The sequence below is a fragment of the Sinocyclocheilus grahami genome, unplaced genomic scaffold (genome assembly GCF_001515645.1).
Source record: "Sinocyclocheilus grahami isolate Dianchi unplaced genomic scaffold, SAMN03320097.WGS_v1.1 scaffold48.1, whole genome shotgun sequence".
In the NCBI taxonomy this organism is placed as follows: Eukaryota; Metazoa; Chordata; class Actinopteri; order Cypriniformes; family Cyprinidae; genus Sinocyclocheilus; species Sinocyclocheilus grahami.
This window is the reverse complement of record NW_015505227.1, coordinates 2,836,468-2,864,219: the sequence shown is the minus strand read 5'-3', so window position 1 is coordinate 2,864,219 and position 27,752 is coordinate 2,836,468. Positions and strand designations below refer to the sequence as shown.

The window sequence follows — 27,752 nt, the reverse complement described above, 5'->3', positions numbered from 1 at the left end:
ATTGACAGATCCATTGATATTAGCAAGCTGCTTCTTAATATTTTTTAATCAGGGAATTTTAGCTAGTGTCCACTTATGATGTGCTCTGTTGGGAAGCATCTAGGGGTGTGACTCTCTGGATAAACAGTGATTTTTTTTATTCAGTTTTGGTTCATGGTTATGGATAGGACATAATTATGTAATGCATAAATACCTGACGAAAGGTCATTTTTAGCTCAACAATTACCATGTTGTTAAAAATAAATACATTTGAACACACTGTCACACACAGCTTTACTTTCATTCCTGTCCAAAAATATACATGGCGCTACTCTAAGGTCTATTTTAAGATACATACCTGATGAAAGGGAATTCTTCAGTTATATTAACAGTGTTATTGGACACTGCTATGGCATACCTGCACACAAACGAATGCAGAAAGAGTCAAATAAATAAATAAATACCAAAGAAGATATTTAAAAGAGTAAGAGAAACGTGAAGTAATACTCACACAGCCCACATCCCAATAATCCCAAACACTGCCAGGGTGACAGGAAGTAATGCCCACATCCATATGATGGACCAATCAGATCACCTGCAGAAAGACCAAGTGTCTCTTTACACATAAACGCACATTTATTAGCATGTATAAATTTGACTGTGACCTAACAAACAATTCAGTGACCGAACAGTTCCCTATAAAGTCTTCACAGGATATTCAATCATCTTAAGTGAGCCAGTTTGAAATGCAATAAGGCAAAGTGTCAAGACAGAGATCAAGACACACTCTAAAAAATGCTGGGTTGTTTCAACCCAATGTTGGGTCAAATATGGACTAACCCAACTGTTGGGTTAAAAAGTTAATTTAAAAATGTAACCAAAATTTAACCCAACAGTTGGGTTAGTCCATATTTGACCCAACATTGGGTTGAAACAACCCAGCATTTTTTAGAGTGCATGATTTGGTTCATTAATAATAATTAATACTTCAAATAACACATTTTAGATTATTACAAATGATGTATACATTTACATGTATATATGAAGCAGTAATATATTGTGTATTATGGATTATACATAAGGAACCTATATGAATCAGAACTCATAAACAGAGTTAGCAAGTATCTGCATAGATTTTTACAACCCCACCAATATAAGTTATCACAGACCCATTGTGTTTGAGAGAGTGTCGCGTTTTTTTCCACACACCTTTCCTGGTTATAGTGGTGTTGAAAGTCAACATGTATCTTATTCTTTACTAAAGAACAGAAAATGAAAAAGAGTCTTCTTACTTTTCTGACTGTTCAAATTCCCTTTCAGCGTTTTTCAAGCTGAACATCTGCCAGTTTTCCTTCAAATGGCAAAGACTGGTATGCAGATATTGAGATACGGTTTACTGCTTCACTGGGAATTAATATTACTGTCCATTTCCCATGTATTATTTTCTCAGGCCAGCAGAGTACAATGACATTCCCTTTAATTACTAAGGTTCCGCGTTTCATTACTCTTGTGGAAATGTTCCTACCACTAAAGGACATGTTTAAAATCCTGTAAAACTGTTTTCATGATAATTATTATAAAATCATTTAAATTCAGCACGCAAATGCAAAGGGTTTTGACTAAGACTAGACACCAAAGGAGTAGACACCAGCACTGAGATGTCAAACCCACAACCACTACTGCATGTCAAAAGATCCAATCATCCATTTGGGACTCTCTGGAGCACAGATACATTTCTATGAGCTCACTAAACTTGATTAAAATGTCCGTATATATAAACATTAGACATACAAAATATGATAGAGAGGTTAAAGACAACAGAAACATCACATTCAACACTGAAGTGATTTTAGCATGCCAGCTGTGGATACTGAAGCGTAATTACAGCAAAAAAAATCATTTCAAAACCGGTTTACAAAGTATTCAATTTAAGAAAATAAACATAAGATGCTAATGGAAAGAAATCTTAACTTTGAGGAAAGATCTTTAGGCAATAAAACAAGTAAAAACATGGAAAATGCGTTCAAAAGTTTAGGTTAACATAAAAAAAATATTCAGAAAAGATGCCTTAAATTTAAAAGTTCAGATCTTCTTTATCCACCAAGAGCTTGTAACACTTCAAAGAGAAAGGAAAAATTTTAAATCGCATCATATGACCCCTTTAAAAAAATTTAAAAAATGTATGTGAAGTTTCCACAAAAATATTAAGCAGCTCAACTCTTTTGCCATCAATGGAATAATTTACATTTTTAAAATAGAAAACTTTTTTTATTGTAATATTTCATAACATTACTCTTTTACTGTATTTTGGATCAAATAATGTTGCATTGGTGAGCAAAGAGACCTCAAACATAATTAAAATAGTTAAAAATCTATGACTTACCGCTCTCCATAGCCTACAATGCTTGTAGTGTGTTCCCAGAATTCACATTACCATAATGCACATATATCTCTCTCACACACACACACACACACACGCCTGCATATATTCTTTCAGATAGTGATGTATATCACTCAGAAACAGTACACCTGCTCCTTAGCTGATTGGCATGTCACCATATTCTAATTTGTTGAGATAGTGAATTGGTGGGTTTTTGTTAAATGTGAGCCAAAATCATCACAATTAAAAGAACCAAAGACTTAAATTACTTCAGTCCGTGTGCATTGAATTTATTTAATACACGAGTTTCACAATGAGTTGAATTACTGAAATAAACGAACTTTTCCACAACATTCTAATTTATTGAGATGCACCTGTATCTCATCAACCCACTGCATAAATGCACGCAGATATGGCCAAGTGTTCAAACCAAACATCAAAATGGAGACAAAATATGATCTTTGACTCTTTCTCACCATGGGATGATTCCCGATTTTCATGCACAACAGTCTCTAAAGTGTATGAGGAATGGTGGTGCATGAAAACATCCAGCGATCCCCGTTTTAATGAGTGAAATCAGAGAAGAATCACCAGACTGGTTCAAGCTGACAGTACAACAGGTTTCCATGTGTGACTATGGACTTTGAGCCAGCATCATTGATTTATAGATATACGACCACGAGTCATGTAGAGGGGTGTGAGCTTAGACTCTTTCCACTGTCTTGTACTATTTCACATTTTCCACACCCACAAGATGAATTGTGCCATGCCCATGAGTAACACCATATCACTTACACATAAGTGGATAATCTGGTTCCTCCCTCATTAGTTTTATTACAGCCAGTTAAGCCATTCATTGCCTCAGAGACCTGATCAGCTAAATACGGCCATTATTACTTTACATATCGTGAATATGTGATTAAAATACCTCAGAATACTAAAAATAAGTAGTGTTATAGTTTGTATCTATATCCTGGGTACATGGTCTAACACCCATAAAAACAACCATAACATACTAATACCAAGTTATTCTTTGAAGTACCTTTCAAATACCACATATATTAAAAGGGTAGTTATTCAAATACTATGGTATTGAGTGGTAATAATTTTTAACATGAACATTGTCATCTTTAGAAACTTTTTTTTTTTTCCCTTTCTTAAAATATGAAACATTTCTGCTGAAAAGAAAAACAGCTAAAACTAGCCTATGCTGGATGGCTGGTCTTAGCTGGTCTCCCAGTCTGTCCAAGCTGGTGTTCATCTGGTTTTAGCTGGTTGGTTGTTCAGGGTGATGAGCTAAGACCAGCCTGACCTGCTAAAGAAGTGGTCAAAACCTCTTAACCAGCTATGACCAGCTTTGGCTGGTTTCAGGGATTGAAAAGATTCCAGTTACATTTACCTTAAGTCAGTAGTCTTCTCATGCTTATTTTCCCAAATGCTGCCACGTTGCTTTTAAGGGGTAATTAGGTCATTCCCCTTCCCTCCCTCCCAGCCTCTCAAATATATTATGTCTGACGATACAGAAACATTTAAGGGTTAAAAGTTACATAATATACTTAACCTAAATCTAATACATGTTCAGCAAAGTTACTCTACATAGTTGAATTCAAATATGTAATATTTAGATTTTTATATGCGTGTGAGAGATCAACTCGTAACAATACCAGAGTAAAGGTCAAAATGTGTAAAATAATTTGTAAAAATTACATCTGACGTAAGAGAATTAAATGTCAAAATGCCACATAAAAGAGCACACAAAAGATTGAACACCTTGACATTTCTTTATTGAAATACTATTCTGATGTGTCACAGTCTCGTATGTTTGTCTCAGAGCTCTAGTTCAATCTTGACGTTCATATTACTTTTGTATGGCTCTAGAACAGGCCTGACCTCCTCAGACAAAAACCTGGTAACCTGAGACAAAGAAAAAGTGGAAAGGTATTACAGCTCACATCATTCATAAATTACGTGATAAATATTAGTTGCACAGTAGTGGAATGTTATATAGGTATTTCTAGGTTGCATGTGTACCTGTTGTGGGGCTCGGCCGACAAAGGTTTTGGGGTCCAGTAAGGCGTCCAGCTGTCCAAGTATAGGGGTGAAATATGGATCAGCCTGAACCCGAGCCAGTAGGTCATTATCCCCGCCTTCCTGTTTGACTACAGCCGCAGCTTGCTGGGACAGCACCCGAATCTTCTCATGGCAGTCGGCGTGATGACGTCATCACGCCGGATCTGGGTCAGCGCCGCCACACGCTCGTGTAGGAGGGTCAGAGAGCCCTCAAATTTCATCAAAAATATCTTAAATTGTGTTCCGAAGATGAACGAAGGTCTTACGGGTTTGGAACAACACGAGGGTGAGTAATTAATGACAGAATTTTTGGGTGAACTAACCCTTTAATATCAGCTTGTAAGACATGCGATATTTCTCATATATATAATTTATATGATATGTAGACTTATGAGCATCATGTAAACTTGTGATGTAGACTTACACTATCATTCAAACATCTGGTGTTAGTATGATTTAGTTTTTGGGGGTTTTTTTGCTTGTTTTTTAAATAAATTAATACTTTTACTCAGCAAAGGCATTAAACTGATTAAAAGTAACAGTAAAGACATTTATAATGTCACAAAAGGTTTACATTTCAAACGTTCTATAAATTAAAAAACACTTGAAAAAAGTGCCACTTTTTCCACAAAAACAGTTTTCAACATTCATATTAATATGAATGTTTCTTGAGCACCAAATATAATTATTTCTGCTGAAAATTGAGCTTTGCCATCACAGGAATAAATTACATTTAGAATATATTAAAATATAAAACAGTTACTGTTTTTACTGTATTTTGATCAAATAAAACATCGGTCCTGGAGAGCCACAGTCCTGCGGTGTTTTGCTCCAACCTTGATAAAAACTCTTGATGAGCTTGTTCAGGTGTGTTTGAATAGGGTTGGCGCAAAACTCTGCAGGTCTGATGTTGGCCATCCCTGAAATAAATGCAGCCTTATGACTTAAAAAAAAATCTTTAAAAGAAAAACCAACCCAAAACATTTGAACAGTAGTGTTTGTGCAATTAATTGTGAATTATTTGACCAAGTAACCAGCATACCATGTAGTTCATTTGAAATATACCAAATAATTGCCAGCCCTAATAAAAACTTTTAAATATTTGTTGAAAAGAGACTGGTGTGTGCACACACACACACACACACACCTTAGGATACACGACCAGCCCTTCAGTGATGTTCTGCAGAGTGCTGAGGATGATGTCCGCTGTGAGGAAGGACTCGGGCAATGAGATCCTCCTGAATACATACACAAAGGAAATCTGACACAGTAAGTTGGTGACAGAATGAGTCCAAAAGTTACATCTTCAAAGAGGCAAAACAGTGCAGTGCCACTTCATATGGTCAGACAACAGATTTGATAACAGTGCCTGTTAGCACTGTCGTCCAGGGTTCTTTCCAGCCACTGTACTGATGCTGTCTGCAGAGGGTCCGACACCAGCGCCATCAGGTGACGAGCAAGACTACAGCAGCGCTCGGCACGCATGGGGTTTCTCTTGTACGGCATGGCACTGGAACCTACAGACAGAGAAAACATGACGGATCAAAGAGGCTGAATTATTATATGATAAAAATTCAAAAACTCACCAATCTGCTCTTTTTCAAACGGCTCCTCGATCTCTTTCAGATTAGCCAACAGACGGATATCAGTGCAAATCTACAGCAAAAAATAAATAAATCATGATTGCGGAAAGGAGGTTGTTCTACTCAAACAACTGATGTTTTTTGCTGTTCTGTGATCATTGTAGACCGTTACAGCAGCTCATTTATAAATGCATAAAGCAGTGTTCACTGTTCATGTCTGACCTTGTGTACTGTGGCTCCGAGGCTGGCCAGCACACAGAGCGTGTCAATATCCACCTTACGGCTGTATGTCTGACCCGTCACCAGGTATGATCTAAAGAAAAAATGAAGGAAAAAATGATTAACCATGTGCACATACAATCATATACTATGTAGCCAACAACACTAGTGGTCGACCGATATATCGGCCAATATTTGGCATTTTTCAAATATCGGCATCGGCCGATAAGTTTTTCTGTTTGGCCGATGTGTTCGAGGCGGGACTTTCATTTTGACGTCGCTGAGAACAGCAGCGCCTGAACACACACCGCTCACATTCTCCCTCGTTCGCTGTCGTCGTTCAGTTCTGTCTAATACGGATAGAAGTCTGTCTAATAATCAGATAGAACTGTTAAACAAAGGAATTAAAATGTATACAAAAAAGTATTATAACGACTGCTTTAATATTATTAGTAATAGAAAGGCAAACATTATAATACTTTCTCATTTGCCTTCAGCATTCAGCAAATACGCATTTATATCATTTAAACAAATCTTTGAATGACTAATGAACATTTAATTTCACAAACTTAGTCGGATCCAGTTGTGAGATCTTGTGAAGTGTGCATGTGCATCCTGCATGATCGCGTGTTCTCTGCGTGACAGTCGATCCGTGCTAATTGAATGCTGACAGGATAGTTCAGCTTCACTGGAGACACGCGATCGACAAACTTTAAACTAAGTTAAGTGTTAATAAAGAATAACAATTTGGTCCCTTTGTAAATTCTCTTTGCCACCTTGAAGAATTCTCAGTTACTTAAAGTGTAGACGGCCGGGAAGTAAGAAAACACACAGTCAAATGTATCCTCAATACTTCAATTTATTCATAGAAATACAGATATTATATAGGCATATGTCGAGGGGAGTTTCATCCTCTTAACCAATGAGGATATGAATAACATACACGTAGGATCTTTGGCCAAGAACATGTGTTTATATAAAATCCACATGTACAGAAAAACATGGACATATTAGGAATAGACTTTTGCGAAGAATGCTGAACTGTCTTCAGAGTTTCTCTCGAACTCCTTTACCCTTGTAGTCCTAACATTCATGTCCTTATTGGGGCCTTTAAACCAAGAGAAGCTAATGTATACATTTAAGCATGCATACTTCGCATATAAGTAAGACATATTTAAAACATAATATCAAGAGAGAGAGATGGATACAGAAGGGGGGATTCAGAGAGAATGCGTTGTATATATAAGAATGAGAGAGAGGGAGAAAAAGGAGGGGTAAGGCATGTCTGGAATCAACAGAAAGACAGAGAGTGTTTTCTAACAGTTAGTGATTTTAAATTATGCTGCGCTTAATGCATTTGCCCACGGTCATATTCATTTCATTTTCACTGTGTGCTCTATGTAAAATTTGTGTTACCTTGGCCTTATTTGAAAAAAAAATTAAATATGCACACATATGTGCCCAATGCACACAAACTTCCCAGAATACTGAGTGCCCTGTTGGTTAGAGTGTTTACTTGCGTTTTAATTAGATTTTTATTAAATATTTATTTATGAAAAAAGCTTTGTCTTCTAAAGTATAAGTATGTTTATTTTACACAATTATTTTTAATCCATTTTCAAATGATTTCAAATTTCTTAAATATAAATTAAAATAAATACAATTATATCAGCCATCGGCTTCCCTGCTTTCCAAGATATCGGCATCGGCGGTTAAAAAACCCATATCGGTCGACCACTAAAAAACACACTATTGAATAATAGCATTTAGAAGCTAGTTGAAGCAATTAGTAAACAAAGAACGCAGAAAGTAAATAACAAGAGCGTACTTTTTAAAACCAGCCATCTCAGTGACCTTCCAATCCAACTCTTCCACCTAACAGAGAAAACAGTCCAAATTAACAACGTCAGTTCAACTATAGCATAAACCACAATGATATGATGTTTTTGCCATTTTTCTCTGCAGGCTACAAAACTGCACATTCCACAAATGTTTTAAAGCAACATAAAACCCATAAGAGTTTCATTTTAACTTAAAATTGTATTCATTACAACAAAGAAAAAAAAGTTTAAGGTCAGAAGTCTTATACTCATCAAGGCTGCATGTATTTGATCCAAAAAAATAGAGTAAAAACACCAATATTATGAAATATTACAATTTAAAAGAATGGTTTTCTATTTGAATATATTGTAAAATGTAATTTATTGCTGTGATGCAAAGCTGAATTTTCACCAGCCCTTAGTTCAGTGTCAAAAGCTACGAGAATACTTTGTGCACAAAAGAAAAAAAAAAACGACTTTATTAAACAATTCACAGATCACGCCCGATCTGTTTCCTACGTTGTTGTGATTTGATCTGAACAGAAACAGCGTATCCGTGTGACGCAGCTGACACAGAACAGCATACGCTGTTTACGTCCAGCGGATATTCTCCAAAATGGACCAGGGTGATGTGGAGGAGACGAATTGCTGAATAAAGTTGGTATTTTTTTTTCTTTTGTGCACAGAACGTATTCTCGTAGCTTCGTATAATTGCGGAGGAACCACTGATGTCACAGGGATTATTTTACAGATCTCCTTGCTACGTTTCTGGACTTCGGAACATTTCAGTTGCGTTGCTGTATATGCAGGGTCAGAAAGCTCTCAGATTCCATCAAAAATATCTTAATTTGTGTTCTGAAGATGAACGGAAGTCTTACCGGTTTGAAACAGTACAGGTGCATCTCAATAAATTAGAATGTCGTGGTGAATTACTGAAATAAATGAACTTTTCCACGACATTCAAATTTATTGAGATGCACCTGTATAATATAACAGTATAAACAATATAAATTTTTGGGTGAACTAACCCTTTAATATTTTTTGTGGAAACCTTGATTTACTTTTTTCAGGATTTTTAATAAACAAAAATCAAATAAACAGCATTCATTTGAAACAGAATATTTTTGTAACAATATAAAAAAAAGTGTTTATTGTCACTTTTAATCGATTTAATGCAACCTTGCTGAACTAAAGGTTTAACTTATTTTAAATATATATATATATATATATATTAAAAAAGTACTTACCACAAACTTTGGAATGGTAGTGTATATAGTATGTATGCTGGAGACAAGTATGAAGTAAGCCAGTGTTGAGGCATAAAATGTTCATGCTGCTGCATTCACCTTCTCATGATCCCCCTGGAAGAGCTGCAGGAAGCTGGCCTGAGTGCCTGTGGTTCCTTTGACGCCCCGGAAGCGCAGGTCCTCTCTTGCACGCTGAAGATTATGTATGTCCATGACCAGATCCTGCAGCCACAGACAAGCACGCTTCCCGACTGTAGTCAGCTGAGCTGGTCTGAGAAAAAGATGGGGACGAGGAGAGGGACAATAAAACCCAAAACCAGCCTAGTATTGTTGTTTTGAATGAAGAAAAGTTCAAAAGAACATGAAAAATCATAATGTTGTGCAGGTTACAACATTAAGATTGAATGTTTAAGGGTGATTGGGACGTGTCAGAGATGACAAGAATAGAAGACAAGGAGAAAGAAAACAAAACGGTAGAAAAGTTAATTTTATATGCACACTCTAAACATGCTTTAATGTCTAACATCTAACTATTTGTTTGTGAGGTCTGGAACATGCACTGAACTCTGAATTCACTCACTGATAATGGGTGAAGCCTAAAGTCGGCAGGTCAGCGTATTTCTCTGCAAAGTTAGCCAGCCTGTCTATGACACGAGCCAGCTATAAGAGAGAGAACTTTTACTGCAGAGAATAGGAATTATGCACTGGAAATAAAATAAACCCATCTGAAAAAAAAATAACTGAAACCTAAACAGTAATATAAAAAAAATCCAAAACTAAAATTAAAACAAAAGGACTAGAATTACCAAATGTTTTACTGAATGTAAAATTTGCATTTAATAAGACTTAATGATTAATGCATTATTTTATTATTGGATTTAATTAATTTTAAACGAAGTAAATGAATAATATTTTAAACATTTATTTGTCCATTTGAAAAGTGATGATATATTTAATACGTTACATTTAACTACTTTTTTAAAAATAAATTAAATAAACAGTTTTAAACATCTATTTATTTGTCACATCTGAGCCTGTGATTATTAACATTTCTCATGAATACAGCACAAATTTATTTTATTTTTAAATGGCACTTCTAAGCATCAGTTGTTTTGATTGACATGGGAAATATTAGAAAGTAGCAGGATACCTTGGGTAGCAGGATGTCAAATCCATCACGCAGCATTATCAGATCCTTCAGATTAAACACACACACATTTAATAAGACAATTTTCAACATTTTAAAAGAAAATTGACTTTAAAACAACATTCTGTTCTTGTGAGGATTTTTCATTGTGGCTAATATATACCTGCTATTAATTGCAACATTAAAATTAAAAATGGATTTAATTCATGTTCCCTCTATAGCCATTCTGCTCAGAAAATTCCAGAAGTCCATGGAGTTCAATCAATAGTAACAAAAGTAAGATACTGACATGGTAATATTTTGGCCTCACCGTATTGTCTCCCACATAACAGGAAGTGGCGCCCAAGTGGATGATGGGAGCAGCGGTGGGACAGCAGTGAGCAAACGTGTGCACGTGAGCCATGACATCATGCCTCAACTTCCTCTCCTCCTCTGCAGCCATGACGAAATCAATGTCCTCCAAGTGAGACTCCATCTCACTCACCTGGGCATCGGTTATGGGGAGACCCAATTCCTGCAGAGAAGACATTACAGCGATGAAGAGATGTATTGAAGCCGCGGTGAAACGGAAGTAGCAAAATATATTTTCAGTATGATCAATATTTAACTGTGCATTCTCATTTCAATTACATTTACATTACATTTAACATGTAGTGTCTGGACCAATCAGACACAATTTTTTTGAGTTATATTTAACAAATACTAACAAAACACCCCTATTATGAGGACTATGGACCCTTCCCCCAAAATGCATCTAACACCTCAGAAAGGCAGAACAGGCCTCTGGTTCCATGGCAACCAATGCTGATATCACTGGTTTTATTGGCCAAAGGAATGCGGGCAGAAAAACTCACAATTCATTTACCCTTAGGAAAGACACACAATGCCCATAAAAATTGACTCTTCTCTAATTAATTCATAGAAAAACCTTTATTTGAATGAACACACATCTCCTCAGGACATTGTGTATACTCCGTGAACACAAAAACACAACAGTCTCTTACAGTCCTCTGAGTTGAGGACTCTTCTTGTATATTTTCTTTTGAATTGTATACTGTTTTGTGTGTATGTTATGACAGATCACTAGTTAATATAGCCCCACCGATACCATGTTTGGTCTCTTTGAATTTGTCTTCTGATGATCTAAACGAGAGTGTATATTATATGTTGGTACATAGGCAATATATTAGTGTTCAAAGAATTTTTAGCAATTTTGCATCAGCACCCAATCGAGTTCCATATGCAAATTACCATGCTCTCACACAAAGGGTCATAAAACTCTCCAGTATTTCCAACCTCCCGCTTGGCATTTCAGCCTCTCTCATTGGACAAGCCCATCCTGAGAGGCGTGAATCTTCTCAGACCTTAAAAGGCTCACGCACAGTTCCGCCCATGTTTTTGTTGTTGTTCTTCTGCTAAAATTTTCTGATTGCGGCCCGTGTGGAGACCCTGAGCCGGTGCGGGCGTGCCCGGTGGGCTCCAACACTTAGTCAGTCAGTGTGCGGTTCTGTTAGATTCTGAGAAGATGAGGATGTGAGCTAGCACCCCTCTAAGGACACCCTAAGTCTGCGCCAGGCCTCGGGCCTTGACTTTCCATTCACCAAAGATCCTAGGATCTCAGCTGATGTCTCTATTAGCTCTTTTTCATTTTCCACTGGGAAGAAACTCCCAATCACCATCGAGTCTGTGAATCTTTGGAGTTCATCACTCTTCAAACCCGGAAGAAGGTGATCGCGACTCCTACACCACAAACCTCCAAACCATCAAGACTCTCATCCGAGACTGCATCCGTATGCTCGTTCCAGGCCAAGGCAATGCAAGTATCGTACATTTAACTAAACGAAACAGAGGTTTAGTATAAGCTGTAGACCCCGTTCTAAAACGGCGCTGATGGTTTCACTCAGGTGGTTAACTGACTCTTTACATAGCTTCATTCTCTGTTTTTTCCTGATGGTTTCATCCATCAAGTCTCATTTGCCCTTTCCCCTGTACGAGTGATTGTTTGTTTGACTAGTTTGTGTAAGTGTTTAGTTAATAAAACTCTTGTGCCCAAATTACATGAGTTTCTGATTCTGCCTTGCAAATTAATTGTCCCTTTACGATTTGGATCATTACTACATGCTCTAATGCATTAATACTGTATGAAAGTATTTTCTGTGGCCACGGAAATATCCTTTCCTAGAGTTGATATGAAGTTGCCTGAATGTTCGCTGGACGAACAGATTGGTTGATGGCAATTTAATTCTGCTACAGTAACTACTGGCAGCTGATATAAATAATTGTAATTAATCATAATTAACTAATTATTTATATACATTTCCCTTTTGAGCTAATTTGCTACAAACATCATCTAACACTCACGTCAAGTTAATCTTTAAAAAAGCAATTTAATAAGACAGTTAAATGTCATTTGTAGCTAATCTTAAAATAAATATAAATTTTAATATGGTAAATTTTAATCACTTGTAGCCTATATATATATATATATATATATATATATATATATATATATATATATATATATATATATATATATATATATATATATATAATAAACCGTAAAGTAATTATTTACTTATCATATTGGCCAAATTTGCAATATCAGTGCAACATTACAAATGTGTTACAGTAAACTGAAATAAGCATTTTCGCTTCATCTGTAGCAACACACAGAGAGAGGGTAAAGGTCAACCTGCAAAAGTCACTCTCCTGTTACCCTGACATTTAGATTCGTTATTTTGGAAACGCACACACACTTTCCCAGGGCTTCCGTCTACTACTGTCTGTGCCTTAGTGTGTCTCAAGGACTAGACTAGTCAAGTTCTGTGGCATGACTTCATTTCCAGAGCATGGATCATAAGAGCAGCGAACATAATCTGGTCTGTCTCCACAAATCAGAAAATGACCAGCATGTGACCACATGACTGTGTTCAATTAAGTGCCTATCAAACGGACTGTGGCCTGTTATTTATGGATTACTCGGTGATCACAGAATCTTAGTTCTTGATTTCTTAACACAAATCAAACAAACAATATGAAAGTCTACCCATCATTTCAGCTAAACCAGCAAATCCCACAGGTCTCCAGTCAATAATATCTATTTCTAATCAAGTCAGCTATTGCTAGTCTCAGCAAATGAATATCGGTTATCTGAATTTGAACTGCGGTCAAGCCAGCCGCCAAGTCGAAAAGCACGGTCAATCTAGCCGCCACGTTATTTCGAGGGTCGCGCATAAACTGCCCATTACGGTAAAACCGTCAGAGAACTGATCTGAATGCAGTGCTCCTCATCCAGCGAACGCGATTTTTTTCCCCCCAACACACAGTCAGTAACTGTCTGATGTTGAATACCAAAATAAAAGCCCTCCAATACTCATATTACAAAATAAGAGCAAGAATATATGCTTGCTGCATCTCTACATTCAAAAAACTATAAAAATAAAAGTTCGGTCTGTGCAATCTAGAACTTTTATTTTTATAGCTTTTTGAATGTGGGCACAAAACAGCATATATATGGAAGTTGTGGGGGCTCTTATTTTGTAATTCCACATCAGACAGTCCTGAAACGACGCAGCTGACACTGTGGGAAGGTGTACTCTCAATCTGAGGTGGAACTGGTCTGTGCAATCCAGAACTTTTATTTTTATAGCTTTTTGAATGTGGGCACAAAACAGCATATATATGGAAGTTGTGGGGGCTCTTATTTTGTAATTCCACATCAGACAGTCCTGAAACGACGCAGCTGACACTGTGGGAAGGTGTACTCTCAATCTGAGGTGGAACTGGTCTGTGCAATCCAGAACTTTTTATAGCTTTTTGAATGTAGACAAAACAGCATATATACGGAAGTTGTGGGGGCTCTTATTTTGTAATTCCACATCAGACAGTCCTGAAACGACGCAGCTGACACTGTGGGAAGGTGTACTCTCAATCTGAGGTGGAACTGGTCTGTGCAATCCAGAACTTTTTATAGCTTTTTGAATGTAGACAAAACAGCATATATACGGAAGTTGTGGGGGCTCTTATTTTGTAATTCCACATCAGACAGTCCTGAAACGACGCAGCTGACACTGTGGGAAGGTGTACTCTCAATCTGAGGTGGAACTGGTCTGTGCAATCCAGAACTTTTTATAGCTTTTTGAATGTAGACAAAACAGCATATATACGGAAGTTGTGGGGGCTCTTATTTTGTAATTCCACATCAGACAGTCCTGAAACGACGCAGCTGACACTGTGGGAAGGTGTACTCTCAATCTGAGGTGGAACTGGTCTGTGCAATCCAGAACTTTTTATAGCTTTTTGAATGTAGACAAAACAGCATATATACGGAAGTTGTGGGGGCTCTTATTTTGTAATTCCACATCAGACAGTCCTGAAACGACGCAGCTGACACTGTGGGAAGGTGTACTCTCAATCTGAGGTGGAACTGGTCTGTGCAATCCAGAACTTTTTATAGCTTTTTGAATGTAGACAAAACAGCATATATACGGAAGTTGTGGGGGCTCTTATTTTGTAATTCCACATCAGACAGTCCTGAAACGACGCAGCTGACACTGTGGGAAGGTGTACTCTCAATCTGAGGTGGAACTGGTCTGTGCAATCCAGAACTTTTTATAGCTTTTTGAATGTAGACAAAACAGCATATATACGGAAGTTGTGGGGGCTCTTATTTTGTAATTCCACATCAGACAGTCCTGAAACGACGCAGCTGACACTGTGGGAAGGTGTACTCTCAATCTGAGGTGGAACTGGTCTGTGCAATCCAGAACTTTTTATAGCTTTTTGAATGTAGACAAAACAGCATATATACGGAAGTTGTGGGGGCTCTTATTTTGTAATTCCACATCAGACAGTCCTGAAACGACGCAGCTGACACTGTGGGAAGGTGTACTCTCAATCTGAGGTGGAACTGGTCTGTGCAATCCAGAACTTTTTATAGCTTTTTGAATGTAGAGACGCAGCAAGCGTATATTCTTGCTCTTATTTTGTAATATGAGTATTGGAGGGCTTTTATTTTGGTATTCAACATCAGACAGTTACTGACTGTGTGTTGGGGGGAAAAAATCGCGTTCGCTGGATGAGGAGCACTGCATTCAGATCAGTTCTCTGACGGTTTTACCGTAATGGGCAGTTTATGCGCGACCCTCGAAATAACGTGGCGGCTAGATTGACCGTGCTTTTCGACTTGGCGGCTGGCTTGACCGCAGTGAATTTGAGGGGTTTCTTCTAATACTAGTCCCTACGTTATCTTCTAAATGGCTTAAGAATAGGAATTTATGGTTTGAGAAATTCAGTGACATTAACCTGACACATACAGAGCTACATTCACAAGACCTATTGAGAACTAGTTTCTAGGGGTAAAATAGAAAGATATAAATGCAAACACAAATAGCATGTAACGTTACTTGCAAATAAACATAACATGATATAGCCACCACTTACAGAGTATCAGGGTGCTGTTGTTGTCTGTTCGTGTACAGTACAGTACTATTCTCGGAAAAACTTTATAGAATGGTACATACATTTCAGTACTTTAATACTACCACCAAATACCATCAATGTACTATATATGGTCCCGCAGTACTTTGTATGGGCAGTCTGGTCCACTTGTAAAACATTAAATATTACAGCAGAACTCATGTCCACACTTTCAAACTATTTTTAGACTAAGAGAGTTGGCAACTTGAGACTTCCACTCACTCAAGGTCAAAAACTTCAGACGGAGAGAATCACAACACCAACTAAATTAATCTACAGGTAACTTAGTCTATAAAAATGAACGCAAAATAAATAAACGGACCTTTTCGGCCTTAGCGAGGTAAAGCCACAGTCTTCTCCATGTGGTGAATTTGTTTCTGTCACTGAAGTTGTAGGCCATCTCTTTGCTGGCGTACCGGGACACCAGCGGTGAGCGGTATTTCATGAACTCTTCCCCGGATCCCTCCATACCAGCAGCGGGTCAGTGAAGCGCCCTGCACCGCGAAACCAGATCACAAGTCACAACTGCAAGTCTGAGCTATTCTGTTGCAAATTCTTCTTCTTCTTCTTCTTCTTAATGTTTAACGGCGGTTGGCATCCAGCGTATTTGGTGCATTACCGCCACCATCTGCTCCGGAGTGTGGATCAGACAACAGGTTCACAGACTAATACACCCAAATTCCCTCCTTCTCCCCCAAACATACAAATCCACACACTTCATCCTTATTCTACTATATAATAATAATAATAATGATTTTAACCTTCCTCAATACTCCTTTAACCCTTCATACTCTATTAAAAACCCGTGTCCCTTAAGAAATCCATAAGAATTCTAGTCTGTGCCCTGTGTTGTGTGCTCAACAGCTCTTTTAATGTCATGTCCTGAACCTCTATCTCTCTCAACTTATTCCTCATCAACTCTCTCTGAACCTCATACCTGCTGCACCTCAAGACCACATGCTTGTGAATAATATGCTTGATTTATATACTGTTGAACTACTATATTTATAGGAATGATCTTCTCCTTTTCATTTATTTCTTTTTGTATTTGAAAGTCAATCAAAGGCATTGGAAACAACCACGGTGGAACCACTGGAATGGCTACAGAAGGATTATTTTAATATTTATTCAACCCTAATCTATCTGCCTCCTTCTTTACTGTCCAACCGAAGCTCTCTAAATCTTTATAGTCATACTCCCAACAATCTTTCAAAAGATTTTTAACTGGATGATATTCTGAGTGACCCTTTACACCAGCAAATTATTCTTCTTCTTCTTCTTTTGGTTTTATGGCGGGTTGCGAACCAACTTCATAGGTGCATACCGCCACCTACTGTGATGGAGTGTGAAGAGAATGTACCATTTCTCACCTAAATCTTAAATTCTGTTCATTATTCCACAATTCTTAAGAAATCTCGATTGCACTGATTTGTTTTCCTGCATTTGTTGCAAATTCTTCTTCTCCTTCTTCTGTTTAAAGACGGGCTGGTGGCAAAAGCACATGCCGCCACCTACTGTTCCGTTTAATGTATTGTAATATACGATTTAATGCGTTCACCGCAAGTCTAATCCATCACCATAGGACCATATAATGATCATCTTCTTCTTCTTGTAGCGTTTATTGGCGTTAGGCAAGCCAACTTTTGGTGCATTACCGCCACCAACTGAACTGGAGGGTGGAGTGACAATGAGCACGTTTACATGCATACCAGTAAGCTGATAACTCACAAATATCAGCTTATTAAAATAAACAGTTTTCCCCGTTTACATGCACATCAGTAACCTGACAGCGCAAGTAAGCTGCGTTTACATGATTTCATTATAGTATTATATACATAATAAATCAGGTTATTTCCCTGTAGTGAGGTCAAAATATAATCATTTGCGTATCTGACTCCGAGTATTCCATACATTTGTCAGTTGTGATGTTAAATTAAGCTTGCAACATGTCAACTTGCAACATATCGGATAGGGTGACCATACGTGCCATTTTCCCAGGAAGCGTCCTGGCCAGGATTTCTATATTGCCTAAAATATCTAGGTTTTGGCTTTGTTTGCTTGTGCAGACCGATCGGTGTATGACATCAAAATACCATACAGACGGTTCCTTATGCTTTCTAAATGCTCTCGAGGTATTTAGATATCATACACCGATCGGTCTGCACACGCAAACAAAGCCAAAACCTAGATATTTTAGGCAATATAGAAATCCTGCCCAGGACGCGTCCTGGGAAAATGGCACGTATGGTCACCCTAACATATTGGGAAACTTGCAGCTCATATTTTATCCTCTCATGCAGTTATAAACGCAGCATTAACTTCTACTTCTGCTGCACGAGATGAGAACAGTTTTATAATTTTCTGAGTCATTAAAAAGTCTGCTTTTGTGATATATTTCCTTCTTTCTTTACTGCAAGACGTTTGCGCGGTCTAGATCAAGCGGCAACCTCCTGCTCTCTCTCATGAAGCCAAAAAGGAAGTGACTTAAACTGTAATTCATCAACTGGCTGCAAAAAGGAGTCAATCCGACTCCCCATGTTAAAGGGGTCATATGATGCGATTTAAATTTTTCCTTTCTCTTTGGAGTGTTACAAGCTCTTGGTATATAAAGAAGATCTGTAAAGTTGCAAAGATTAAAGTCTCAAATCCAAAGAGATATTCTTTATAAAAGTTAAGAGTCAACCACGCCTACCTAAAACGGCTCGTTCTAACACGCCCCCACATGTCTACGTCACGATGTGGGAAGATTTGCATAACGCTGCCCAAATGTTCACGCAAAGAAAGAAGGTGTAACTTTTACTCTCGCTGTAGTTTTGTTGTTTCCGCTGCCATGTCGTAAAGACGCTCTGTGCTTCGTTGTAAAAGCGAAACTACTTTGTTTGGTCTTCCAAAAGAGGACGATATCTGCTTCGTCATGCCAGGGGCTGATCCGTGCTGGTTGCTGAGGAAATACTACAACTTTGCGCTGTCGATCGCCAGATCGGCTTTCACCGTGGACGAAGCGGAGTCCAGCCCGGAGTCGTCACATGTCCTTCCGGACGCTCCTTCGTCGAAATCGCCGGCCCCGCCGTTCTCAAGCCCGTGCCTCTGCTCACTCTAGCCCACAGGCCGTTCCTCACTTTATCCCCCAGCCTCGACTCACTGTAGGCCGCCGTGTGTGACGCAGTTTCATTGTGAAAGCGAAACTACTTTGTTTGGTCTTCCAAAAATGGACACGACTAGAAATCAGTGGTTAAGTTGTATTTACAACACTGTTCCAGAACAGTTCAACCCAAATATTCGGATGTGTGCAGGACATTTTATGGAGGACTGTTTCCTGATCCTGGTAGAGTAGACTACAATGCCGGCTGTTCTGACTGTGTGACTCGTTTTTTTACATTTAAAGAGTTTTTATATTTTATATATTTAAAGCAAGTTTTTGGGCAGTGTAGAGTGGGGCTTGTTGTTTGTCATTTCTCCGATCACAAATGCAGACATGGTTTTATGTTTACGTGGCGCGATGCAACGCAACGTGTAAAAAGACAGTATAAGTCATTATAATCCGTAATTATGTCTGGATAACAACCACTGGATGCAACAAATGCCTCGTTTATAATGGGTTTTCATGTTTTTGAATCATCCCTCCGGCCTGACAGGGCATCAACAATATGGCAAGGGGCGTAACATTTCCGTCACACGCTTGAGGTATTCGGCCAATCACAACGCACTGGATAGCTGGCCAATCACAGCACACCTCACTTTTTCAAACTGATGAACTTTGTAAAAATCGACACGTTTCAAAAAGGCGGGGCATAGAGGAAAAACAATAATGTACAGTATGTGGAAAATAATGTGTTTTTTTAACCTTAAACCACTTAAACACATTTCATTACACCAAATACACAAAATACTGTTCTTTTTAGCAGCATCATATAACCCCTTTAAAATGCCCAACTTTACAGCAGAAAAAAAACATATTTACAGTCTGGTTCAAAAAATTTTAATTTTATAATTTTGCCCTTCATGACAACTGTGAGGGGGGTGATTTTTATATTATATTAAGCCTTAAAGTTCTGCATAATTAAGGGCGTGGCCACTTGAGTGACAGGTGGATTGCCGCTGCTGTCACCACCGTCGAGCTAGGTGGGCGTGGCTTCAGCAACCTGCTCCCGCCTCTTTGCCCATTTTCGATTATCTGGGAGTGACGCGGGGTGATGCGCTGCCAAGATGGCGACGGCCGCCTCCGCCCACTTTTGAGCTTCAAAAACACTCTTCGGAAATCTATGGGTGAGGTCACGGACACTACGTCCATGTTTTTATACAATCTATGGTCTAGATGCGCTTAAAGTCCACACGAAATCAAAATTTACTTTATTTACTTTACTAGCGCACATTGCTAGTCTTGATGTAAACAATTAATCCGTGCAAGTTAATCCGCTGAAAAAAAAATTTTGTCTTCGTAATCTTTAAATCAAAATCTGAACATTTACTTCTACTCTGGAATGGCATTCCTTTTCTGATGACGTCAGTTTGACGGCTTGGGCAGAATATCCTTAAACACACCCTTCTAACCGTTAGGTTGCTATGAGTGAGAGACAGAGAGGAGGAGCGCAAACATAAAACCATGCCCTCTATTCAATATTCCGTTTCAGCTGGAAATACGTCACTACACTGAAATAAAGTCGGCAGCAACTTCCGGTTCACGCAGACTTTACAATGCGTTCCTGTCACGTATCACACATGCGCTCTTCAATAAGCCGACAGAAAGCGGGTTATTGCGTTTAAATGCTGTGCGAAATCAGAGTAAGAGGCAAAAAACTGTTGCGACCGGTTTATGCTTACGCCGTTTATGACCTTATTCCGATAAAAGAAAATGGGTTACATGACCAAGTGCGTTTTCGGCTTATTAAGCATAATCGGCTTAAGAACGTGCATGTAAACGCGCTCAATGAGAAGGCTTTATATAAAAAATAATAATATATACAATTATTCCTTATATTCTCATGCAGATTCCCATGTCTATTAGATAACTTAGTATCATTCTTCTGAATTTTCTATTACCTAATTGTAACGGGTACTTATGCCAGTCTTGATAGGGGTTAAATATCCTGTGGCTCTGGATGAATGGTGACAAAGGATCTTTGTCCTTGTCTCCAAATTCAATACGTTCCGTACTATTCTGATTAATATTTCTGGGCTAAAATGAGGAGGGCTCCAGGCTTTATATTGTCACGGGCCTAACCTGGAGTTTATAGCACATATGAGAAAGCCCTAAACCAGGGTTCCTCAAATCTTGCCCTGGAGGGCCAATGCGCTGCAGAGTTTAGCTCCAACCCTGATCAAACTCACCTACCTGTGATTTTCTAATGATCCTGAAGACATTGATTAGCATGCTCATGTGTGTTTGATTAGAGTTAGAGCTAAACTCTGCAGGAAAGTGGATCTCGTGGGCCAGATTTGAGGATCCCTGCCCTAAATCATCAAATATCTCCCCAACCTCACAATGTCCTGCAGCATAGAAGGGAACGCTCCTACCACAGAACCAACAATCGCCTAAAGTCAAATTACCAGCAGTAACAAGCAGACGAATATTCACGAAGTAAGCTGACTGGTTCAGAATCAACTATTTAATTTCTGGAAATCAAAAATTAAAAGAAAGTTTTAGTCATCTTAACCTGAAATCTGGAAAATCAGTAAGAGAAAATAAACACTGAATAAACAATTATAAACTGAGAAATTAATGACAAATGTATCAAAGATACAACCCTTGGGCCCTTTTAAGTAAACGGTGTATACACAATTAGGGCTAATTCAGCTTTTTTTCCACAGTTTGGAATAAACACTCCAAGAGAACATTTCAGAAAACAAACAACAAAAAATATCTTTAACACAATTACATGGTGTATTTCACCCTATTCAAATTAACATTCCTGCATTTCCTTAAAAAACTATTTTCGAAACTCACAGGCTGCTGAATTAGGCTGTATTTTCAATTCTCTTAAATTCAACGCAGTCCACTTGTAAAACAGTTCAAATGTGTAACAATTTGAAAAGTCTCAAAGCAATCTCTCCCGATCGTTCAAACTTCTTTGCTTTTACCCCTTAATCCGTAGGTTTCTGATGGAATAAGGAAACATCTTACTCGAGTCGAATCCTGCAATGTTATTCGATGGCAGGGTAAACTTATGTGCCCCCCGAAAGGCGCTGATGTGGAGGGTAAATCCACTCACGATCTTCTCCTTTTTCTTCCCGCGACTCACTCCGAATCCCGGGAAAAGTCAATGAAATGAAAACACGCAAGTCATACAAGTTGTTGTAACTCCAGTCTTAGCATTTGCTCGACAATAACATTCAGTTGCTCGTTAGTATAACTGTTACGGTTAACAGCTGTTCAGTCATGCACAACTCACATACGTAATTGCTTCTTCTGACCTTCTTTTCCTCTGCACACACCTAAATGTTGGGACCCGCACCTTTTCTTTGGTTACATAGTTTTAATGTCATATTATTTGCACCTTCTGATTGTATCTTTGTTTCCAGCATTGCTCTCTCTTTACTATACTCTACACTGTAATAAAATATGCTCAAATGTTTCAATTTCACCACAAAATCTACATAATCCAGAAGGCTGTTTCCTGATTTTATGTACATTTCCATTTAGAGATGGATGTCCTAATCTTAATCTTGCTATTATTACTTCTTCTCTGGAATGGCCCAGTCTTAATTAAGACCTCTTCCTTCCTATTCCTCCCCCACATAGTTTTTTTTAGTATCTGTTTCTTAATTTTATTCAAATATCTTCCCTTGATATCTATATTCCAGATTCCTTGCCACTCTTTTGTAATATTCTTTTTAATGATTTATTTTACTTCTTCTTTACCTAAAGGTACATTAATATTTAGCCTATTTCTTTCCTTTTTCTTCTTCTTTTACTTGGCATTTTTAGCCAAATCATCAGCTATTTCATTTCCAAGTATCCCTATATGTGCAGATACTCAGAATCCTATTAAAACTCATTTCCTCTGTATACGCCATAATAAGATATATATCTCATTCAGTAGATCTTCTCTAGAAGACTGATGGCTGGATCCAGGATGAAGCTTACAAGATTTGTGACAGTTCTGATATAGGAACGGCACAGAGCTCCACCACATCTAGGCACAGTGGAGGTTTGATGCCATCTAGTGTTTCTGGTTTTAGGTTCTTAATTTCTTTGAAAAAGTGGCACTGCAAGATAATATACAGATAATTGAGAGAAATAAATGCTTTATGCGTATGGATGTTATTTAACAGAAAATATGTATGCTCCATATGTTTTATTAAATATGTTTCTAGCATTTCACAGAGATATCTAAAACAAAGTTTAAATGAAATTGGATATAGCATCTCTAACAAGACTCTTTGTTAATGTCTTATTTAAAGAGATGGTTTTCTCACTGGCTCAAAACGGTTCACTCTCAAGTCTCCTTTGTATAGTGCCGTTAGGCTTTTGACATTTTATTATTGGCCCAAGTAATTTAACAGATTCAATGCTCGACAACAGTCCAGAGTTTTTAATGTTCTAACAATTTTTGGCTAAATTTTATATTCACAAAGCAAGAGCTTCCTTTGTGCACTACTTTTTGTCACATAGATCATAATGTGTATTGAAACCCTTTCAAACCCTTAAAACACAGAATCCTAGACTTTACAACTTGTAAAGCGTTTCAAATTTGTGTAATTTTATGTTTAATTGTTTTTATTTATTCTAATATTTTTACATTTTTGTTATTATATAAATATTGCTTTATTTATCTTATTTTATACTCACCAGACTGCTGTATAAAATAAAAATACCTTTTCTGTTTTAATTTATGACATTTTATAGTTTTGTTTTGGTGTCCCTTGCTCTAGAGTTTCAGTGCTGCTGGGTTTAGGTCATACTACAGAATTAGGTAGGTGGGGCAAAACTTGATACTTCCATGTTTTCATTGGTCTAATGACAGACTTTGCTCCACCCCCAAAATTACTATGTATTACTACCCAAGAATTGTGGGAGGCTGCTTACTGTAAAATATTTGTCAAACTCAGCCCATTCAATCTCATAAGATTACAATCACAAGCCACATATTTTTGTACTCACTTCCCTCCTTGCATCCCACTTTTCTCTACTTGCGAGGGTGTAGTATAATAAAAAAAAATAGTTGAAGAGGGAGGGAAAGAGAGTAGGAGGGAGATGAGAGGGCAGAAAGACATGTTTTGAGCACAGGCAACTGGCTGCTGAGACTAAACAGCAAGAGAGAGAGAGAGAGAGAGCAAGAGGGGGAGAAAGAGAGCGAGGTAAGGAGACAACGCTCCAGCTAGACACAAGATGGCTACAGTCTCTTCCGATTTAAATGCTGGTAAGTAACATTAAACTTTTACTTCAATTCATCTTACTAGTTTGTCGGACAGACATTCACTTTCAAATCCCACCTACACACACACACACAGCTGACTCACTTCCCTTCTGCATTACATGCGCTTCCTGTGTCTCAGGGGCTTTCTAATGCAGACTGGAAAGTTTTGGCTGTATCTAGATCAGTTTGTCATCATACAAAGGCAGATGCCCACACAAAAGTCCTTCATTCTGATCCTGGATCAGAATTAGAATGAGATCATAAGGATAATGGTTAGGGTTAATGCAGCATTGCTGGAACTGTTATCATGTGCTGAATTGTACCAAAGCTAACAGGGACAGGGCATAGATGACTGAACTCATGCAGAAAATAGAGGATCTGGTAGCAGAGAATAGACAGGAACCTTTCTTACCCATCAAAATATGTGTTATTTTCTGATCATAGGACTGCTTATGATTAAGGCTATGTAGTCCAGGACTACAATTTCAATTTATATACTTGGAATTGGTTTGATAAGGGTTAGAGCTAAACTCTGGCAAGGACATTGGCACTCCAGGACCGACGTTGCCTACCCCTGGTGTACATGGTGTCGGTGTTGTGGATGTCATCAGTATGGATTGAACTGTAAGTAGTTTCAATCACTCGCCATATCATTTTCTGTTTCATCTCTGTTTCTCGAAAGCAGAGGACTCTTCTCTACCTGCCCGGCGCCTCCTGTTGCTGGGGTTCCAGGGCTCCGGTAAGACCTCAACTCTGAATACCATCTTGAGCCAGGAGAAAAACCCTCCCAACAATTCCCAAACAGACCAACAACACTGGGTAGACATACTCACCTGGCGGCTACTAATCATTGACAGCCCTGGATGGAAGCTGGAAACTGAAAGTACAACTGACGAGTCGGACTCAGAGAATCAGCAGTCCATCACTGATCAATGTTCTCCTGGTCCTCATGCACTGCTGCTGGTGGTTCCCATTGGAGTTCCGTTCACTGAACACCACTGGCAAGGTCTTTGGGCCCGAGTTCAGGCACTGGGAGCCGGGATATGGAGGCACACAATGGTTTTGTTCACCTGTGCGGACCAGTTGCCACAAGACATGGGTGTGGAGAAATGTATTGTGGATGGCGGGGCAGCGCTGCAGAGGCTGGTGGAGAGGTGTGGCTGTAGGTACCATGCCTTGGATAACACCTGCTCGGACAAAAGTGCTCAGGTTGCAGAGCTTTTGCAGAAAGTGGAGGAGATGGTGCAGGAGAATCAAGGCTGGTTCTTTGAAATGGTGCGGCCAAGCCTTGGATTTGGGGATGAAGACACTGAAAATGAAAGAGAAGAGGATAGAGGTACAGAAGTGGAAAGGACAGCAGCAATGTTTAGATCCCCACCAAGAGGTGAGTTCCTGTCTATTTCATTCTCTTTTACCTTTGGTTTGGTGGTACCATTGCAGAATGTCTCCTTAGGTCATGTAAAATGCATTTTGATCATGTGAAGTTCCTTTTCACAATTTCCCACTTTCTCCATTTTAACAGAGTTACGAGTGTTGTTAGTAGGCTGGCGTGGAGCAGGAAAGAGCTCTGCAGGAAATCTTCTACTGGGTTGTCGTGTGTTTGAATCAGGACGCCCCACTGAGGTGTCTGTCTGTCATCAAGCATTGGTTGCTGGTCGGCGCCTCACGGTTGTCGACACACCAGGCTGGGATTGGTTCTCTGTCCAGCGCACACCAAGCAACATACGAAAAGAAATCAAACTAGGGGCAGGGCTTCTACATCCTGGTCCACATGCACTCTTATTGGTCATCCCCGTAGTCTCCACCCTCACTCCCAAAAAGAGACAGGCCCTTAAGAGCCACTTGGAAATGTTTGGCGAGGAGGCTTGTCAGCACACACTGGTGCTGTTTTCATGTGGAGATTGGCTGTATGGCACATCAATTGAGGATCACATCCAGCGGGATGGAGGCGAGCTGCTGAAACTGATGCAACATTGCTGGAACTGTTACCATGTTCTGGACTGTACCAAAGCCAGCAAGGACAGGTCACAGGTGACTGAACTCTTGTGGAAAATAGAGGAGATGGTAGCAGAGAATGGAGAGAAACCTTTCTTACCAGTCAAATGTAAGTGTTTTAGATTCCATAATTTTATAATAATGGCTTTCACATCGGGTTACATATTAATTTGTTCATGTGAATATAATTCATGTATATATAAACCTAATCATTGCATCCTTGTTCTACAGTGAACCAAGAATTAGACGAGGAGGAAACGAGTGGAAGATGCATTCTGCAGTGAAGAATAAGGTGACATAACATGCTAATCTTAGAGGAATGTAAAAGTTATCCAATTGTTTATTACCCATAAGGCCATTCACACTGTTTTGCCAAAGTCATATTAACAGAATGTAAACTGAATTTGAACTGGACATTACACTGCTTTTTAACTTCATGGTTCTACTTATGTTAACATCCTTCAGCATACATAGAGGTACAAACTAGATTTCTGACTCCTTAAGAATTCGTCACTGGACATTCACCTTTGCTAGAAGCATGTAGCACTTCCTGACATAATATTTTTTACTTGTTTCATTCTGATCCTGAGCTACTGATACCACAAATAACAATAATTCTCAATAATCAAATATTGATACTCTTGCCAAATGCATGCACTGGTTTCAATGATGATTATTTAGTGTTATGTAAAACGCATGGTGGCAACAAACAGACTAAATGGCCTAAAGGATTCTATCCATTTCCCCACTGTATGGCAGGACTCTCATGGCCGGTATTGTACAGTATTTATACAACCTGGTAGTTTTCCATGCACATTCAAACAATGTAAAATAATATTTAGTAAAACTGCATTTTACAAAGTTGTAATCGTAGTTATTTACATGTAGTTTGAATATACTCACTGTACTGCCATAAAGTCTACTACATGGGATTGTGTGCGCCTAAAATAGAGCTGGATTCTCAAGTATACAATTGTTCTATAGACTGAACTGAATGTGCAATTGAGCACCTTAAGAACATTCAGGGTTTCTTTTTGATATGATTGGTAACTAATACAGAGGACATGATACTTACGACTGTGATATCAACATTGTATTCTACCTAAACACATATTTAACAATGTGTGTTGAGCATTCAGGGCATGGCTGTTACTATTGCATAATAATATTGATCATGTCTGCAAATTTTTTGGCACATGGTAATATGCAATGAATTCTCAAGTGCTTGGGCAAACATTTTAGCCTCAAAAGTGGTTCAACTGAAGACACCCAAATGACTAAAGAATTTAGCTTTTGAATGCTTTTCACTTCATATTAATAAAGAACTTTACAGTGAAATTGCCATACTCAGTGGTGCTTTTCATGTCAAATACAACTACAAGTTTAAAATTTCTAGATTTGTGAAAACCTTTGAACTGAAAATAAATTTGAAACCAAAACCCCTCATTTATTTTCTGCCAACAATACAGTTGACAAA

General features: G+C 38.4%; 2 protein-coding genes across 4 annotated transcripts in view; one reads left to right on the top strand and one right to left on the bottom strand.

Moving 5' to 3' along the window:
- LOC107582939 (adenylosuccinate lyase) overlaps positions 1 to 16,497 on the bottom strand; it is a 36,048-nt gene extending 19,551 nt beyond the window's left edge. Inside the window, exons 1-13 of the mRNA XM_016268963.1 lie at positions 16,246 to 16,497; positions 10,756 to 10,959; positions 10,449 to 10,493; positions 9,879 to 9,958; positions 9,398 to 9,569; positions 8,060 to 8,106; positions 6,235 to 6,325; positions 6,016 to 6,085; positions 5,799 to 5,946; positions 5,577 to 5,667; positions 4,391 to 4,576; positions 4,130 to 4,273; positions 3,759 to 3,870 (exon numbers count right to left, since the gene is read on the bottom strand). Of these exons, the coding sequence (XP_016124449.1) occupies positions 4,187 to 4,273; positions 4,391 to 4,576; positions 5,577 to 5,667; positions 5,799 to 5,946; positions 6,016 to 6,085; positions 6,235 to 6,325; positions 8,060 to 8,106; positions 9,398 to 9,569; positions 9,879 to 9,958; positions 10,449 to 10,493; positions 10,756 to 10,959; positions 16,246 to 16,392 (1,368 nt within the window). The 5' untranslated portion in view covers positions 16,393 to 16,497 and the 3' untranslated portion in view covers positions 3,759 to 3,870; positions 4,130 to 4,186. The remainder of the gene's footprint in view (positions 1 to 3,758; positions 3,871 to 4,129; positions 4,274 to 4,390; positions 4,577 to 5,576; positions 5,668 to 5,798; positions 5,947 to 6,015; positions 6,086 to 6,234; positions 6,326 to 8,059; positions 8,107 to 9,397; positions 9,570 to 9,878; positions 9,959 to 10,448; positions 10,494 to 10,755; positions 10,960 to 16,245) is intronic.
- Positions 16,498 to 24,037: 7,540 nt separating this feature from the next.
- Positions 24,038 to 27,752, top strand: part of LOC107582896 (GTPase IMAP family member 8-like) — a 34,984-nt gene continuing 31,269 nt past the window's right edge. Inside the window, exons 1-4 of one of the 3 annotated variants that reach the window (XM_016268922.1) lie at positions 24,038 to 24,283; positions 24,963 to 25,664; positions 25,803 to 26,384; positions 26,507 to 26,567. In XM_016268922.1, the coding sequence (XP_016124408.1) occupies positions 24,253 to 24,283; positions 24,963 to 25,664; positions 25,803 to 26,384; positions 26,507 to 26,559 (1,368 nt within the window). In that variant the 5' untranslated portion in view covers positions 24,038 to 24,252 and the 3' untranslated portion in view covers positions 26,560 to 26,567. Of the gene's footprint in view, positions 24,284 to 24,962; positions 25,665 to 25,802; positions 26,385 to 26,506; positions 27,716 to 27,752 lie in introns of those variants that run through there. The other 2 variants (XM_016268923.1, XM_016268921.1) reach the window with 2 other exon arrangements.